The sequence below is a fragment of the Pogoniulus pusillus genome, unplaced genomic scaffold, assembly GCF_015220805.1.
Source record: "Pogoniulus pusillus isolate bPogPus1 unplaced genomic scaffold, bPogPus1.pri scaffold_64_arrow_ctg1, whole genome shotgun sequence".
Classification (NCBI taxonomy): Eukaryota; Metazoa; Chordata; class Aves; order Piciformes; family Lybiidae; genus Pogoniulus; species Pogoniulus pusillus.
Window position 1 is genome coordinate 245549 of NW_026974714.1, and position 17136 is coordinate 262684.

General features: G+C 66.1%; 1 protein-coding gene across 2 annotated transcripts; it reads right to left on the bottom strand.

The window, feature by feature from the left end:
- Positions 1–2957: 2957 nt before the first annotated feature.
- RARG (retinoic acid receptor gamma) lies at positions 2958–13668 on the bottom strand. Of its 2 annotated transcripts, none has more exons than XM_064141712.1 (8): positions 13432–13668; positions 9184–9332; positions 7070–7211; positions 5948–6108; positions 5662–5838; positions 5114–5318; positions 4317–4475; positions 2958–3778 (listed from the first exon to the last, which is right to left on the bottom strand). In XM_064141712.1, the coding sequence occupies exons 1-8, from the start codon at positions 13574–13576 to the stop codon at positions 3558–3560; spliced, it is 1359 nt and encodes a 452-aa protein (XP_063997782.1). In that variant the 5' UTR covers positions 13577–13668; the 3' UTR covers positions 2958–3557. The 2 variants fall into 2 exon arrangements, with proteins under 2 accessions (XP_063997782.1, XP_063997783.1); XM_064141713.1 differs by lacking the exon at positions 13432–13668 and adding an exon at positions 13409–13424.
- Between the last annotated feature and the right edge of the window lie 3468 nt (positions 13669–17136).

Here is a 17136-nt window from a genome sequence, read left to right on the forward strand (position 1 = left end):
AAGAAAGCAGAAAATAGGCCACACAATAGCCCCACTAAGTCAAAATGCTTCATTATCTTCATTCTGATTCCCAGAGTTAATTAACAATCACTCAAAATTAATGTGCCCCACGTTGGAGTGCCATATAAAGAATGTGATGGTTTGGGTGCTCCCTGCTCCCCCCACACTTTAGAAATCACCCAGACTAGACTCAGCTGGCTCTGGAAGTTGAATGAAGCTTCTATTTACAGCTAGCACAAGATACAAGCAGATAGTTACAGTACATACAGTTATATACAGAAATAGACAAGGTAAAAGGTAATACAGACACACAGCAGCCCCCCCAGAAACCTGAGTCCCCAGGAGTGGCTCCCAACCACCCATCCACCTTCTCTCACCCCTCTCTACCTTACCCCAGATGTTGCCTTGTGCCCAAGGAAGAACGGAGGGTTGGCCAGGGAGTTAGGAACAGGTGGATTAATCAAGTTAGGTTAGAGAGAAATGCAGCTCAAAGCCCAGGAAGTGACCAAATGTCTTATCTATGTTTGGATTCTTGCCCTGATCTCAGCAAGCCTATCGGTGAAGCAGACATCATCATAGTTTCCCTTTCACAGCCTGCAATCTCGTTCTTCTCATCAAAACATTCTAACTAGCTTCAAACAAGCACTTCTTCCTCCTGCTGCTTTTCAATGGACTTCACACCCAAGGTGCGGGATGAAAGCTCAACAGCCATGCACAAGGAAGCAAGGGAGTCTCATTTGCTTCGTTTCCCAACCCATGTTGCCATGTCTGCCTTCCAAGGAGACCTCAAAGCAGCTCCGGCAACATCGCAGTGCCCTTTAAACTCACTGCCTAGGCAGCTGCAGCAGCCTACAGCTCTCAGCTGTGGACAAGCAGCCCCACAGAGCGGCGTCTTTTCTGCTAACCAGGGCCACAGAAAAGCTGTCCTTGCAGCTTAGAGCTTTAGCACAGCCCAGTCTGCACACCTCTGCAGAGAAGGTTGCAGCCAGAGTACACTAACAGGTAGGAGAGGCAGCAAGAGAAGCTTTGAGAACCGTGGACCCACCGAAGTGTCAGGGCTGGAAGGGACCCCAAGGGTCACCCAGTGCCGACCGCCCTGCCACGGGCAGGGACCCCTCACACTAGATCAGGCTGCTCACAGCCACATGCAGCCTGGCCTCACACACTTGGCACAGCTGCACAAGGCTTGCACTCGATGCTCTCCAAGGGCATCTCCAAGCCAAACGCCTCGGTGCTGCTGGGGCAGCGCTGCAGCACATGGCGGCGCTCCGGGCACCTCCGCTGGCTGCTTCTCGCCCCGGAGCCGCAGCAGGGCAGCTGAGGGGCCGCCCGGAGCGGGGCTCTGGCCGGCCACGGCGGCTCCCGACGGCGCCTCCCGCCTGCGGCACCTGCGGCTGCAGCCTCCCGCGGCGGCGCCGGGGCGCGCAGGGCCAGCCCCGCTCGCCGCTGGGCTCCGCAGAGCGGCGCTGGGAGCCTGGCAGGAAGGGCGGAAGTGGCGCAGTGACGCCGCGCCCACGGGCGCCATCTTTGCTTTGGGCGGCACCTGGCTCCCGCCCGGCGGAAGTGCGGATATGACGCAATGATGCCCAACCTCCGGCGCCATCTTTGCTTTGGGCGGCACCTGGCTCCCGCCCGGCAGGAAGGGCGGAAGTGGCGCAATGACGCCGCACCCACAGGCGCCACGCCCACGCCACGAGGTCTGTGTCTGAGGCTCCGCCTCCCTGGGCAGCCTGCGCCGGCGCCGGTGCCCCCTCACGGTGCCCACTCCCGGTGCGGGCATCGTTCCGAATCGCCAACCTAAACCTCCCCCCGGCGCAGCTCGAAGCCATTTCCTCGCTCCCCGGGAGCAGAGGCAGGCCCCGAGCTAGCTCCAGCATCCCCGCAGGGCGGTGCAGGCAGCGATGAGGTCTCCGTCAGCCTCTTCTCTCCTGGCTGAGCCACCTCAGGGCCCTCGCCCGCTGCTGCCAGCCCAGCGAAGTGCCGAGCGCGGGGGACGGGAGGCAGCGACAGCTCCGTGGGGGCGAGGGCAGGGCGCTGGGATGGGTGACAGAAGCGCCCCGGGGAGGGGGGGGTCCCAGTGCCGTTATTGGGCGGGCAGAGTGGGGCTTGGAGGTGCTTGGGCCAGGAGGGGGCTGCGGGGGGGGGGTCCCTTATGGCCCAAAGTGTGTCCCCTCCCCCCGGACCGCACCAAGACCCCCCCAAAAAAAAACAAACTCAAAATTTCCATCACTTTATTTTGCAAAAATAGAAAACTCCGCGGCCCCCCCCACGGCGAGAGGGGCTGGGGGAGGGGGAGAGGGGTCCGGGGGGGTTGTAAACATGGCGGGGGGGTAGCGCAGGTACATTGGCGGGGAGGGGTTGGAAACAGCGAGGGTTGGAGGGGGAGGGGCAGGAGGATGTTTACCTCTTCCCTCCCCCCCAGGGATGTAAACGCTCAGGAATAAATAACGGTGAAAGTGCTGCCCCGGGGGACACCCCCCTGTAGTGTAACAGAGACCCCCCAGGGTTGTGCACCCCCATATGGAGGTGATGGGGGTTGGCAAATTAAAATGGGGGGGGGACACAGAGCCCCCCCCCGGCCCAGCCAGGCTGGGGGTAACAGACTTTTGTTTGGGGGGGGCAGTTTGGTCCTGGGAGCAGACTGGAGTGTGCAGAGCCCCCCCTGAAAAAGCTGCCCCGTGACGGGTTGGGGGGGGTGGGGGGAAGACCAAATAGTGCCCCCCCAAATAGCATTTGGGTCACTCAGACTATGGCTTGGGACCCCCCCTCAGTATTACTGGGCAGGGGGGAGGATGTAAGAATTTAGAGGGGGGGCCTTTCTGTGCCCACCATTCCCCCCCCCATCTTTGGTCTTTAGAATGTTTTGTGCTGGGAGGGGAATATTTTGCCCCCCCCCCCCCCCCGGGGCCCCTTCCTGACCCCACTAACATCATAAAGTAAAAAGCAGCCCCCACCCCCCACCCCCCACATATAAAACAAATCAGTAAATAAAAAGCCCCCCCCAGCCCCAAAACGTGAAGGGAGGGGAGGGGAGTCCTGTTGCACCTCAGAAGCAACCAAAGGGGGGGAGAGAAAAGGACATTGTAGGAGCCTCCCCCAGAATCCTCCCTCTAATAAATAAGGTCCTGGATGCCTTCCCCCCCCCCCAGTGAGTGGAGGCAAAGGAGGGGGGCGCCCCGGGGGTGTCAGGCATTAATATGGGGGGGGGGAGGCAATTCCTGTCCCTTGTCCTCCCTTTTGGTTCTCCCCCATATAAAGTTGTGGGGGAGCAGAATTAGTGCGGGGGGGAGGGGGGAGAGCATTTTTGGCATAAAGCTGAGGTCTTTAGGGGGGGCCCCCGAGCCCCTCCCCTCCCCCATGTTAAGGCAATAGCTGCTCTGGGGTCTGCTTTCTGAAGCCCCCCCAGAAAAAACAAAAAGGGGGGAGGCTGGGAGAGGCCCCCCCGGAGTGACCTGGGGGTGGGGCAGAAGGCAGCGCTGTGAATTTGGAGGGGGTGGGGAGGGAGGAGGCTGCTGCGAGGCCACCGCTGCCCCCCCGCACCCCCACCCCCACCGACCTCAGCCCCGGTGCAGGCTGGAGGAGGGACGGGAGGTCACGGGGAGGAGGGGGGGCGGTCCGGGGGGGCTGTCCTGGGCCGCGGGGGGGTCATCGAGGGGGAGCTGCCCCCCCCCTTCCTCGTCCTCCTCCTGGAACATCTCAGGGTTCTCCAGCATCTCGCGGATCAGAGGCGGCATCGGGCCCGGGATCTCCATCTTCAGCGTCAGCGCCCGCTCCGCGCCTGCCACGCCCGGCTCAGTGGGGCACCCCGCGGCACCCCCGGCACTGGGGAACCCCCACGGGCACCCCGCAGCGTGGGGATGCCCCCACGGCCCCCCCTCAGTTGGGGATCTCCTCCGCAGCCCCCCCGTACTTAGCCCTCCCTCTGCGAGCCTGAGCCCCGCCAGGGTGAGCTTCAACTGCTGCAGGCTCCAAGCCTCTGAGCACCTCCAACATTCCCACTGCTCCCAGCGCATCCCAGCCTCGCTCCTAAGAGCTTCCCAAGAGCTTCCCACCCCTCCCCAGCCCAACCTCCCCCTTAGGAGCTTCCCGAGCTTCCCACCACTTTCCCTCTTCTTCCCAGCCCATCCCAGCATGCCCCCTGCAGCTTCCCCTTGCTCCATCCCCTCCTTGCTGAGCTTCCAACCAAGCTCAGCCCCCTCTGAGCACTCCAAGTTGAGGTCTCTGAGCCTTGGGGGTGACCCTGGGGTGTCCCAAGGGTGTCCCTGGGGACCCAGAGGTGCCTCTGGGGGTGTCCCGGGGGTGCCCCTGCCCCTCACCTTTGGTGCTGATGCCCCTCAGGTCTGTGATCTTCATCAGCATGCGTGGGAACATGTGTGGCTGCCGGGGCCGGCGCCGCCGCGCGTACACCTTCAGCGCCTCCAGCAGCGGCTCCTGCAGCTGCTCCACCTTCTCCGGCTCCTCCAGGTCCTGCCGGTCTGCCGCGAGGACACGCAGGGTCACCAGGGCTGCCCAGGGGTCGCCAGGGCTGCCCAGGGGTCACCAGAGCTGCCCAGGGGTCACCAGGGCTGCCCAGGGGTCACCAGAGTGGCTCAGGGCACCTCTGCTCCTGGCACTGGGGCCATGGGCAGCAGTGGAGCACAGCGACCCCAAGGAGCTTCTCGGGGTCCCTGCTGGCTTCTGGAGATGAGGGCTCCATGTCCCATGTCCCCATGTCCCATGTCTCATGTCTGTCCCCATGTCCCCATTACCTCCTGGCTTGGAGGACCCAGGGTCTCCCCTTCCCCATGTCCTCCTCACCTGGAGGTCCCCAGCTCTGCATCTCTCACTGCCTCCTGGCCCAGGGGGCTCCACCTCCCCACCCCCTCCTGTGACCTGGAGGTCTCCAGGTCCCACTCTCCCCATGTCCTCCAGGCCTAGAGCTTCTCCATCTCCCCATTACCTCCTGCCTTGGAGCTTCTCTGCCTCCCCACCCCCTCCTCTTGCTTGGGTGTCCCCAGGTCCCCCTCTCCCCACCCCCTCCCGCCCCGGATCGTCTCCACCTCCCCACCCCTTCCCGCCTGTCCTGCCCCCGCTCGGCTCCTGCCGGCCCGGGCCGTGCCCGCGGGGTGCCCACCGGCGCAGATGAGGCAGATGGCGCTCAGCAGCCCTGTCTCGGTGTCGTCCATCTGCAACGGCAGCAGCTGCCCGGCGAAGGCGAACACCAGGTCGGTGAGGGGCCCGAAGCCTGCGTTGTGCATCTGGGTGCGGTTCAGCGTCAGCCCGTCTGAGAAGGTCATCGTGTCCTGCTCGGGCGTGTAGCGGGTGCAGATCCGCAGCATCTGCGGGGGGCGCCGACACCATGCCCTGGGGGTCGCCAGCCCCCGTCGGTGTCCCCAGCCCCCTCCCCGGGTCACATCTCCTCCGTGTGCCCTGTTCTGGCCAGGGCAGGGGTGCAGGAGCAGGAGCTGCACACAGATGGTGGAGGAGATGCCAAGGGACACCACCCAAATCCCATCCCCACTTCACTCCGGGAGTGCCACCACCTGTACCCTGTGCCCCCACCCCCCTTCCCCAGGCCACATCTCTTCCATGTGCCCCATTCTGGCCGTGCTCGGGACGCCCCCAGCACGACGCGTTCGGAGCAGCCGCCGAGGGGCAGCAGGGTGCGGGCGGCTCCCTCACCAGGATGTCGAGGCAGGCAGCCTTGAGCAGCGTGATCTGGTCGGCGATGCTGAGCGCGGTGAAGCCTGGCAGGCGCTTGGCGAACTCCACGATCTTGATGATGCATTTGGTGGCCAATTCGCTGAACTTGTCCCACAGGCCCAGGTCCAGCTGCACTCTGTGGTCCGCGCTGGAGTTCTGCGGGGGGAGGGCAGGGGGCGGCAGGCCCTGGGCACTTAGCGACAGCAGCCGGAGAGAGGAGCTGGCACCTTCGGCCTTGCCCCCCAGAGCCCCCCGTGCCCCTTACCGTGGTGTATTTGCCCAGCTGGCACAGCGAGGGGAAGGTCTCCTGGTGAGCTCTGCTGACCTTCTGCACCAGCTCCTGCAGCTCGGGGCTCAGCTCGTAGCTCTCCACCACCTCCTCCTCCTTCACCTCCTTCTTCTTCTTGTTCCTGTCGTTGCGGACGGCTGGGGGCGGTGGGGGGATGGGCGGGTTTGGGGGAGGGGCGCGAAGGTGTCCCAAACACACACCCCCAGGCCGCATCTCCTCTGCGTGTGGCACTTTGGCCAGGCTCGGGGGGCACAGAGGGCAGGGAGGGTGGAGGAGATACCAATGGATGCCCAAATAACCTTGAGGTGGGGGAGTAGCCCCCCAGGTCCCACCCAAAGTGCTGAGGGGCACCACAGAGGGGCTTGGGGGTGCCCAAAAGCCTTGAGGTGGGGGAGTCAACCCCCCCCAATCCCACCATGCAGGGAGCCACCAACCTGTCCCTTGTGTCCCCAACCCTGCCCCCAGGCCATAACTCCTGTGGGTGCCCATTCTGGTCAGGCTCAGGGGGCACACAGAAGGCAGTGTGGCTGGAGGAGATGCCAAGGACCACCCAACCACCTTGAGGTGGGGGTCACCACCCAAAGCCTGCCCTGGGGGGGCACCGACTGCACCTGTGTGTCCCCAGCCTCCAAATCCACCTTCGAGGGACACCCCAAAGGGGCAATTCAACCCCAACGGGACAGACACAACCCTTAAGGGACATCCCAGCCCCTAAGGGGCATCTCAGAGGGACAACTCCAACGGCAAAGGGACAACCCCAAAGGGACATCCCAGCCCCTAAGGGCCATCTCAGAGGGATCTCTACACCCCAAAGGGACATACATCCAAAAGAGACATCCCAGCCCCTAAGGGACATGCCAAAGGGACAACTCCAACCCCAAAGGGACATCCCAAAGAGACAACCCCAAAGGGACCTCCCAACCCCTAAGTGACACCCTAAAGGAACACCCCAATCCCAAAGGGACATCCCCAAGGCCAACCCCCCCGAGCCGAGCTGGAGCCAGCCGCAGCTGGGCGGTGCCGGCTGGGAGGGGTGGCAGGGGTGGGGGCGTCCCCGGTGCCAGGCCGTGCCCGGTCCCCGCCGCGGGCGCTGCTCACCTTCCTTGGACATCCCAACCTCGAAGCACTTCTGCAGGCGGCAGAACTGGCAGCGGTTGCGAGTGACCTTGTTGATGTGGCAGTTCCTGTCGCGGTGGCAGCTGTAGCTCATGTTCTTCTGGATGCTGCGCCGGAAGAAGCCCTGCGGGCACCGACCTGCGCTCGGGGGTGCACAGAGCCCGGGGGGCACTGCAGGGGGCTTCGGGGGGGGGCTAAAGCCCCGCGGGGGCACCGGAGAGAGGGTTTGGAAGCGATACAAGTCCTGGGCAGGGGACCACGGCAGCATTTTGGGGATAGTAAAAACACTGCAGGGGCACCACAGGGGGTTGAGGGTGGCAGAAAGGCTGGGGGGGCACTGCAGGGGGGTTTGAGGGTGGCAGAAGGGCTGGGGGGGCACTGCAGAGGGGTTTGAGGGTGGCAGAAGGGCTGGGGGGGGCCACTGCAGAGGGGTTTGGGGGTGGTAGAAGGGCTGGGGGGGCACTGCAGAGGGGTTTGGGGGTGGCAGAAGGGCTGGGGGGGCCACTGCAGAGGGGTTTGGGGGTGGCAGAAGGGCTGGGGGGGCCACTGCAGAGGGGTTTGGGGGTGGTAGAAGGGCTGGGGGGGCACTGCAGGGGGGTTTGAGGGTGGCGCTGCAGGGAGGTTTGGGGTGGCAGAAGGGCGGGGGGGCACTGCAGAGGGGTTTGGGGGTGGTAGAAGGGCTGGGGGGGCACTGCAGGGGGGTTTGAGGGTGGCGCTGCAGGGGGGTTTGGGGTGGCAGAAGGGCGGGGGTGCACTGCAGAGGGGTTTGGGGGTGGTAGAAGGGCTGGGGGGGCACTGCAGAGGGGTTTGGGGGTGGCACTGCAGAGGGGTTTGAGGGTGGCAGAAGGGCTAGGGGGGCACTGCAGGGGGCTTTGGGGGTGGTAGAAGGGTTGGGGTCACCGCAGGGGGCAGCACAGGAGCTCCAGCTGGGAGCCTCCTGCCCAGCGACTGCCCCAGCAAGGTGACCCCTGGGGCACAGCAGGGATCCAAAGGTGACTCCCCCAGGGGGGCTGCTCGGGGACCATGGGGACATCCTCGGTGTCCCCAGCTGAGGCTCCCCACTCCCAGCGCCCTCACGAAGGCTTCCCCAGTGCCCAAAGAGACTCCCCAGTGTCCCCCAGCAGCCCTGCCCAGTGCCCAAGGGAAGCTCCTCGGTACCCCCACTTGGGGCTGCTCACTCCCAGTCCCCCCAGCGCCCCCAGGAAGGCTTCCCCAGTGCCCAAAGGGACTCCCCAGTGTCCCCCAGCAGCCCTGCCCAGTGCCCAGTGCAGACTCCTCAGTGTTCCCAGTTGGTGCTCCTCGCTCCCAGTGTCCCCAGTGCCCCCACCTGGTCTTTCCCACTAACCCCAGTTAGGGTCCCAGTGCTCAGTGGGGGCTCCTCGGTGTCCCCAGCTGGGCTGCCCACTCCCAGTGTCCCCAGTAAAGCTCCCCAGTGCCTGGTGGGAGTCTCCCACTCCCCCCACGGGAGTGCCCACAGAGACTCCCCAGTGCCCACTGGTGCCAGCCCTGGACTTGCCAGGGCAAGTCCCAGTTCCTCACAGACTGTCCCCAGTGCCCCCAGCCCCCCAGGGGGCAGGGTCCTCAGCCCCCCAGTGGCTGGGAATCACCTCGGTGCCCACCAGAACTCCCCAGCACGCCTCAGTGCCAGCTTCAGGGTTGGCAGGACAAGTCCCAGTGGCCTTGGGGGGATTCCTCAGTGCCCCCAGCCCCCCGAGGGGGGTCCTCAGCTATCCAGGGAGGGTGCCCAGTGCCTAGGAGTGACCTCAGTGCCCACCACAAAGCTCCCCAGTGCCCACAGAGACTCGCCAGTGCCCACCAGTGCCAGCTCCCCTGTTCTCAGGACAAGTCCCAGTTCCCCGGGGGGGGCTCCCCAGTGCCCCCAGCCCCCCAAGTGGGATCTCCCCACTCCCCCCATGCAGCCCCCAGTCCCAGGGAGGCTTCTCAGCACCTGGGAATCACCTCAGTGCCCACCAAGGCTCCCCAGCGCCCCCCAGTGCCGGCTCCAGGGCCGGCAGGACAAGTCGCGGTTCCCTGGGGGGGCTCCCATTGCCCCCAGCCCCCCGGGGGCTGCTCCTCGGTGCCCCTGCCCCTCTCACCTTGCAGCCCTCGCAGGAGCTGACGCCGTAGTGGTACCCCGAGGACTTGTCGCTGCAGACGAAGCAGGGTTTGTAGACGCGGGGCGGCGGCGGCGGCGAGGGCGAGCTGGGCAGCATCTCCTCCGCGCTGCGCCCCTGCGGCTCCGCCGCTGCGGAGGGGGCGCGGTCAGCGCGGGGGCGCGGAGGGCTTCAGGAACCCTCTGATTTCCCCCACGCTCCCCAAACCCATTCCGCGCCCCCCCCCAGCATAGAGCTCAAGGGTGGGATACGGCCCCACAGGGGCCGGGATGGGGAGGGGGGGATGGGGGGAGTGGGGGGGGGACAGGGGGGACGGGGGGGACAGGGGCGACAGGGGGTACAGAGGGGACGGGGGGGGTGCCTCTCTCCAAACTGTGTGGGATGGGATGGGGGGGGCTGACAACAGGATACTGGGGGGGTCCGTTGGGGGAGGAATGGGCTAGGAGGGCCCCGTGGGCTTCTGGGAGGGGACACACAGGGACAGGAGCTGGGAGTGGCATGGGGGGGAGTGGGCACGAAGGGACACGGGGGGATCTTGGGGGTCCTATAGGGGGCACACAGAGGGGCTGAAGAGGGTGAGAGAGTGGCACGAGGGGGGCACTAAGGGACATGGGGGGGGGGGTCGGGGGTCCTATGTGGTGGACACACATGTGGGGGTCCCATGTGGGACACAGAGCGGGGCAGAGGGGTCTGGGACTTCTGGGGGGGGGCTCTAAGGGACAGAGAGGGGCCTTGGGGAGGGTCCCATGTGGTGGGGGACACACACGCGGGGGTACCGTGGGGTCCTTGGTGTGGGGGGGAGTGCATTAAGGGTCAGGGGGTCTTGGGGGTCCGTACTGGACTATGGGGGGGGGACACGCGGGGGTCCCACAGGCTCCTGGCAGGGGAAACTGAGTAGGGTGGGAGGGAGACACAAAGGTCCCATAAGGTCCTGTGGGGGACACACTGAGGGACAGAAGGGGCTTGGAGGGGGTCTTGGGGGTCTCTGTTGGGGTGGGAGAGGGCCACGAGGGTCCCACAGGCTCCGGGGGGGGGGGGGAGGCACTAAGGGACATGGGCAGAGAGGGTCCTGAGGGTCCCTGCTGGGGTGGGAGGGGCCAGGGGGGTCCCAGGACTTCGCAGAGGTCAGGGCAGGTCGACAGAGGGAGGTGGGAGGGGGACAGGGGGGTCCAAACCGCCCCTCCCAGCCCTCCCCTCCTTCCCACATCCCCACAGCCCCCCCAGCCCCCAAATCTGGATCGGAATGGGGGGGGGGGACCCCAGGCCCCTTTATTTTGGGGGGTCCCACAGCTTCCACAGCTTTGTTTCGGGGGGGTGCAACTGCTTTGTTTTGGGAGCACATCCCCACTCCTTTATTTGGGGAGGGTCGCAGCCCCTCCCTCAATTGCTGCTGAGGGGGGGGGCACCACTTCCCCGGGGGGGGGGGGGCACAGGCAGATAGTTTTTCTTCCCCCTCTCCCCCCTCCTATTCCTCCTCAATTCTGGGCAGGCAGCGGCGGAGGGGGGGGGGGTGGGGAGGGAGGTGTCGAGGTGAGGCGGGGGGGGCGGGGGGGGGTGTGGTTATTTTTTTTGGGTGTTTTTATAGAAAAAGCCAAAATCGCTGAAATTGAGGAAATTCCTGCCCCAGCCCCCGCCCGGCCGCGGCCGCGCAAAGCGCTTCCAGCTGGGGCTCGGCGCCGGGGGGGCACCAACGGCAGGCGGGATGGGGGGGGCCGAAACAGGGAGATGAAGAACTTGGAGCCCCCCCCAAAAAAAAGCCTTTTCCTCCCCCCTCAGAAAGTCTTTTCCCCTCCCCCCCAAAAAAGCCTTTTCCTGCCCCCCCTAGAGCCTTCCCCCCCCCCTTTTCCTACCCCACTGAAGTGTAACTGAAATTGGGAGGGGGCCACACCCTGTGCCCCCCTCCTCCTCTTTCTGTGTACCGGGGGGGGCTGTGCCCCCTGCACCCCCCCAAAACTAAAGGGCAGCTTTGATTTGGGGGGGATGCCACCCCCCTCCCGCCCCCCAAGTGCTGTGGGTACCCTGCGGGGGGTTGTACCCCACATGGGTCCGCAGCATCCTGTGTGCCCCCCCCCTTCTTCCATTCCATCGCCCCCCCCAAAGCAACGTCCAAACTTCCCCCACAGATAACGCAACACGATGCCCCCCCAGCACCCCAGAGCCAGCCTGGGCTGGAGGGGGAGGCACAGGTTATGGAAGCGGGGGGGGGCACACTCTAAGGCCCCCCCAAATCCCCTCTTTTATTTCAAGGAGGGGGCGGGGGGGGGTCTTTGCGCCTGGCTTCAGAGCAGCCTAATCTGGCGGGGAGGGGAGGGGGAAAGTCGCTTCTGTCTCCCCCAGGCCGGTTCCGGGGTGCCAGCTGAAGCCGGGACCCCCCCGGGGCAGGCCGGGGACCCCCCCGGGGCAGGCCGGGGACCCCCGGGCCGGCGGCGCTCGGGCGCGCAGGGGTTAAGTGCCACATTGGCAGCGCCGCGCGGGTGCGGCAGCCCCGCACTGGAACCAGTCTGGCGGGGAGCGGGGGGGGGGGCAGCAGGCTGGGGGGGAAATGCCGGGGGGGGGGACGACACCGCCCTGCCTGCGGGGAAAATAGAGGGGGGGCGGGGCAGGACAGTCCCCAAAACCCCCACCCCCCCCGGGTACCTTCGCGCGTCCCCCCCCCCCCGCACTCCAAGATGTTTGTCCCCACAGTTGTTAGGGGGAGGGGTCTACAGGTCTACACTCTGCCCCCCCCCCGCTCCACAGAGGGGGTCTGGGTCCCTGTGTGTCGTTTTCCACACACCCCCCAAATTGGGGTCGAAAGCTTCTCCCCCCCAAAAACAAAAGGGGGCCGCGGGGGTGACCCAAAGTGGGACCTCCCCCCTCGCCCCGAGCCAGGGCACCTACTGCTGCCCCCCCCCAGGCTTCAGTTCGGTCCAGTCCAAGCCTGCCCTGGACTGGTCCCTGTCGTCCCCGCACCGCGTCCCTTGTGCCACCCCCCCCAAACCAGCCTGACCCCAGTTCGCCCCCCCCCAGTTCGCTCCTGGGCTGGCAGCAAGTGCCACTGGGATGGGGGCGTCCAAAACTCACTCCCCCCCCCAACTGCTCCCCAGACCCTCCGACCCCTCCCCACTCGCACCCCCTTCGCTGGGCCCACCCCCACCCCCCTCTCGTATTTTCCAACACCCCCTCCCCCCCTCGCAGCCACACACCCTCCTTGCGTCACTCGAGCACACACCCAGCGTGCCCACACCCACGCGGGGCACTCACAGGCACACGGTGGCACTCGGGGGGGGGCACTCAGGGGGCACACTCACGCTCGTGGCGCACTCACGGCGTCGCTCACACACTCAGGCACCTTCCCACCCTCCCTCGGTTCGCACTCACCCTCACCCACGGGGGACACTTCAGACACTCGGGACACGCTCAGACCCTCCACGCACACCCACTCACACTCAGACCCTTTCCATATCTACTCACACTTACACCCACACCCACTCACACTCAAAACCAGTCACATACACCCACTGACACGCAGACCCCCCCCCACCCACTCATGCTCACATTCGGACCCTTCGCATCTTCTCACACTCAGATCCACTCACACTCATCTCCACACTCGCACACCCACTCACACTCAGACCCCCACTCGCGGTGTCACACTCACGCGGTGTCGCGCACGCCCACTCACACTCAGTGCCACACTCCCACCTCCCCCACTCACATTCGCACTCAGACCCCCGCACCCACTCACACTCAGTTCCACGCTCGCTGTGACCGACACACGGTCCCGGACACCCCACTCAGCCCTCAGCGCTGGGCTCTCCCCAGGACCACCCCAGACCCCACTCCAGTGCCCCCCCCCCAGTCCCGGTCCCCACTCCTGGCGCTCGACTGCTTCCCGGGACCCCCCTCGGTGCCCGTCGCGGTCCCCACTCATGACTCTCCCCAGACCCACTCCCGGCCACCGTTGCGTCCCCCCCCAGCCCCTCCTAAGCGCTCCCCTGGCCCTGTCGCCGCTCGGTGCCCTCCCCAGACCCTCCCCGTGCCCCTCTCCAGCTCCGATCCCCAGTCACGGCTGCCCCCCTACGCCCCTCCCGGGTCCCCCTCCGGTGCCACTCCCGGTCCCGTTCCCCGCTCACGGCGGCTCCCCAACCCCCCTCCTCGGTGCCCCCTCCTTGATCCCGTTCCCCGCTCACAGCGGATCCCCAAACGCCCTCCCCCCGGTGCCCACCCGCGGTGCCGTTCCCTACTCACGGCGGCCGGTGGCTCCCCAGGGCCCCCTCCCGGGGCGGCCCCCCCAGCGCAGCCCGCAGCCCGCCCTGCGCAGCCCGCAGCCGCCGCGGTTGGTGACGTCGTGCAGCCGCCGCGGCCCCGCCAGCGGCTCCAGGCAGCCGAACATGGCGGCGGCGGCAGGGACCCTGCCGGCGGTACCGGCCCCCGCCACCGGCACCGAGCCGGGAACCGAGCCCGTGGCGGCCACGGCGCTGAGGGAGGGGCGGCCCAGGGGGCGGGGACAACGCGCAGGGGGCGGGGAAAGGGGCGGGGATAGGGAGGGGGAGTGGGCGGGGGAGGGGGCGGGGTTATGGAGGGGGCGGGGGCGGCTTGGGGAAGGGAGGGGCTTGGAGGGGCCACGCGGAGGGGGCGCGGAGGGACAGTGACGCGGAGGGGGTGCGGGGACAGGCAGTGCCAGGGGGGCACGGGCAGGGCCCCGGGCAGGGCACACCCAGGGTGTCCCTGAGTGTCACACAGGGGAGCACAGACAGGACCACAGACACGGTCACACAGGGGCGGGGGGCACCTGGGGGGGCCCTAGGGGTCACACAGAGGGGCACAGGCAGGGCCACCCAGGGGACGTCACCTAGAGTGTGCCATCTGCATAGGGTCACGAGCACTGCCACACGCAGGGTGGCACAGAGGGGGTCACAGACAGGGTCACACACATGGTGCCACCTGGAGTGTCACTCAGTGTCACCTAGACAGAGTCACAGGCAGTGTCACACAGGGTGTCACGCACAGGGTGTCACACAGTGTCACCCATTGGGGCACAGGCAGGGGGGCACACAGTGTCACCTACACAGAGTCACAGACAGTGCCACGCTCAGGGTGCCACGGGCAGTGTCACACCGGGTGGCATACACTGGCACTCTCTGTCCCCCGCGGGGCTTGCCCTGATGTCCCCTCCCCGTCCCTGAGTCACCTTCCCCGTCCCAGTCCTTCCTGTCCCGCAGCCGCCCTCACCCCAGCGCTGATGTCCCCTGCCCTGTCCCCAGGTCACCTCCCCAGCGCCTTCCCCCTGCTTCCCAGTCCCCCCAGGCCCCTCGCCTGTCCCCCCTGTCCCCTGCCACCTCCATCTCCCCCCTCCATGTGCCCCACGGCTGTCCTCTCTGTGTCACCTTCTATGTGTCCCTGTCCCCTCATGCCACTCTCTGTGCCACCTGTGTCCCCCCATGTGTCCCCATGTCCCCTCATGCCACCCTCTGTGCTAACCTCTGTCCCCCCACGTCCCCTCATTGTGCCACCCCCGTGCCACCTTCATGTCCCTGTGCCCCACAGATGCTGAGGCTGCGGGGGGGGGCACCCAGGGATGCCCTCTCGTGTCCTTGGTGGCCCCCAACAGGATCCCCCTGCCCCCTCCGAAGGGTCCCAGTCAGTGGCTAATGGCAACCGGCAGCAGGGCTGAGCTGGGCAGGGCACCGCCGTGTGCCAGGGCACACACAGAGGCCTGTGCCAGGGCACACACAAGCCTGTGAGACTGCATGTGAGTGTGCCAGCCCAGACATGAGTGTGCCAGCCCATACCCGTGTGCCAGCCCACTCCTGAGCGTGCCAGCCTACCCACATGTGTGCCAGCCCACCCACAAGAGTGCCAGACACATGTGCCAGCCCACACAGACACATGTGTGCCAGCCTACCCCCAAGTGTGTCACTGTGTGCAACACCAGGCACGAGTGTGCCAACCCCATCACAGGTGTGCCAGCCTACCCACACATGTGCCAGCCCACTCCCGAGTGCATCAGGGCACACACACATGTGCCAGGCCACTCAGGAGCGTGCCAGTCAGCTCCTCACTGTGCCAGGCCACACACGAGTGTGCCAGCCCACTCACACGTGTGCCAGGCTACCCACAAGTGTGTAAGGTCACGCACGAGTGTGCCAGGCCACACAGCAGTGTGCCAGGCTACCCTCAAATGTGCCAAGCACACACAACACATGAGTGTGCCAAGTGCTACTGGAGTGTGCCAGGGCACACACAGGTGTGCAAGACCATAGGTCTGTGCCAGTCCTGGGTGCTGCTGGTCGGTGCTGGGGGTAGGTGCTGGTGCATGCTGCTGGTGGGTGCCACTGGTGGGTGATGTGGGTGCTGAAGGTGAGTACAGGGTGGTGGGTGCAGGGTGGTGGGTGCTGGAAGTGGGTGCAGGGTTGTGGGTCCCTGGGGGTCCCTGGTGGTGTTGGGTGGTGGGTAAAGGACAGTGGGTGCCAAGGATGTGTGGCTGTGGGTGCCAGTGCTGGGTGGTGCTGGTGGTGGGTGTCAAGGGTGGATCCCTGTGGGTGCTGGTGGGAGCTGGTGGGTGCCAGCCGTGGGTCTCTGTGGGTACTGATGGGTGCAGGGGGCAAGTGTCCATGCCCAGCTCCTTATGCCCATTCCACACCTGTGCCCCCTCTGCCAGCCCCTTCTGTGCCAACCCCAGCCCGGGGGCCTTGGGAGGGGAGGGAGTGTGACAAAGGGGACCCGAGGGACGACGACACTCGTGGGGCGTTTGGCCACGACGCTGAAGGAGGTGGGGGAGGACACGGAGGAGGTTGGGACACACCCCCGGGGGGGGCGGGAGCGGCTGCAGGGCCCCAGCCCGAACAAAGCAACCATTGAGCAGGGGGGAGGGGGGGGAGGGGGGGGAGGGGGGACGGGGGGGAGGATTTTCCACCCAAAATCTTTTTTCCATGATCCTGCCGCGGGGCCCTCCCCCACCCCCCGCTCCACCCTCTCCCCTCTTCTTCCCCCTCCTCCTCCTCCTCTCCCCGCCCCTGAGGGAACTGAAGCATGGGACACGCACACACACGCGTGGGGCCGTGTGCGGGACCCCAGCCGTGGCCATGCCCAGGGAGTGCCCACGCTCGCGCCTGGCCGCGCAAGATGCCAGCCCCACGCTCCCGCACCGGCGTGTGGAGCGGTGCTCCCCCGCTCCACGCTGCCACACAGGCACGCCTGCCGTGCCACGCGTGCCCGCAGCCACACAGGGCACACGCCTAGGGAGTGGCTGTGAGCTCAGCCTCCACCACCCAGCAGCCTCCCACCCACCGCCACCACCACCACCACCCGCTCCGAGCTCACCTGGCGCGGCCGTGGGCACGAGTGGGCACGCGTGTGGGGGTGGGGTGCGTGTGCCCCGCGGAGCTCCCGCGGGTGACGCCGCCCCGAAACCCGCCGCATTTTTTACCCAACCGCAGGACGGGGCCGGTAGGGACACGGCTCGGGCACGGCTCGGGCATGGCACAGCTCAGCATGGCTAAGTCGTGCCTAGAACATGGTTAAATCATGGCTCAGAGACGGCACAGCTTGGCATGGCTCGGGCACGGCTCGGGCACGACTCGAGCTTGGCTCAGGCACGGCTCAGGAGCGGCTCCGGCACGGCTCAGGCATGGCACAGCTCAGCATGGCTAAGTCGTGCCTAGAACATGGTTAAATGATGGCTCAGAGTTGGCACGGCTTGGCATGGGTAAACCGTAGCTAAAACATAACTGAGTCATAGCTCAGAGACGGCACAGCTTGGCATGACTTGGCACAGCTCGGGCACGGTTAAAACAGGGCTAGGACACGGTTCAGGCATGGCACAGCTTGGCACAGCTTGGCATGTCTCGAACATGTCAGATACAGCAGAGCTCATGCAGGGGTTGGCACAGCTCAGACACGGCTCAGACACGGCTTGGCGCAGCTTGGCACGGCTCGAACACGGCACAGACG

Bases quoted from the DNA above. Each gene is read 5' to 3' on its own strand.
- RARG (XM_064141712.1), bottom strand. From the start codon at position 13,576: ATGTTCGGCTGCCTGGAGCCGCTGGCGGGGCCGCGGCGGCTGCACGAC. The intron at 5,319-5,661 runs GTGAGGGAGCCG...CGCCCCCCGCAG, and splicing joins CTGCCTGCCTCGACATCCTG to ATGCTGCGGATCTGCACCCG. The intron at 4,476-5,113 runs GTGGGCACCCCG...TCCTCGCGGCAG, and splicing joins CATCTGCCTCATCTGCGCCG to ACCGGCAGGACCTGGAGGAG.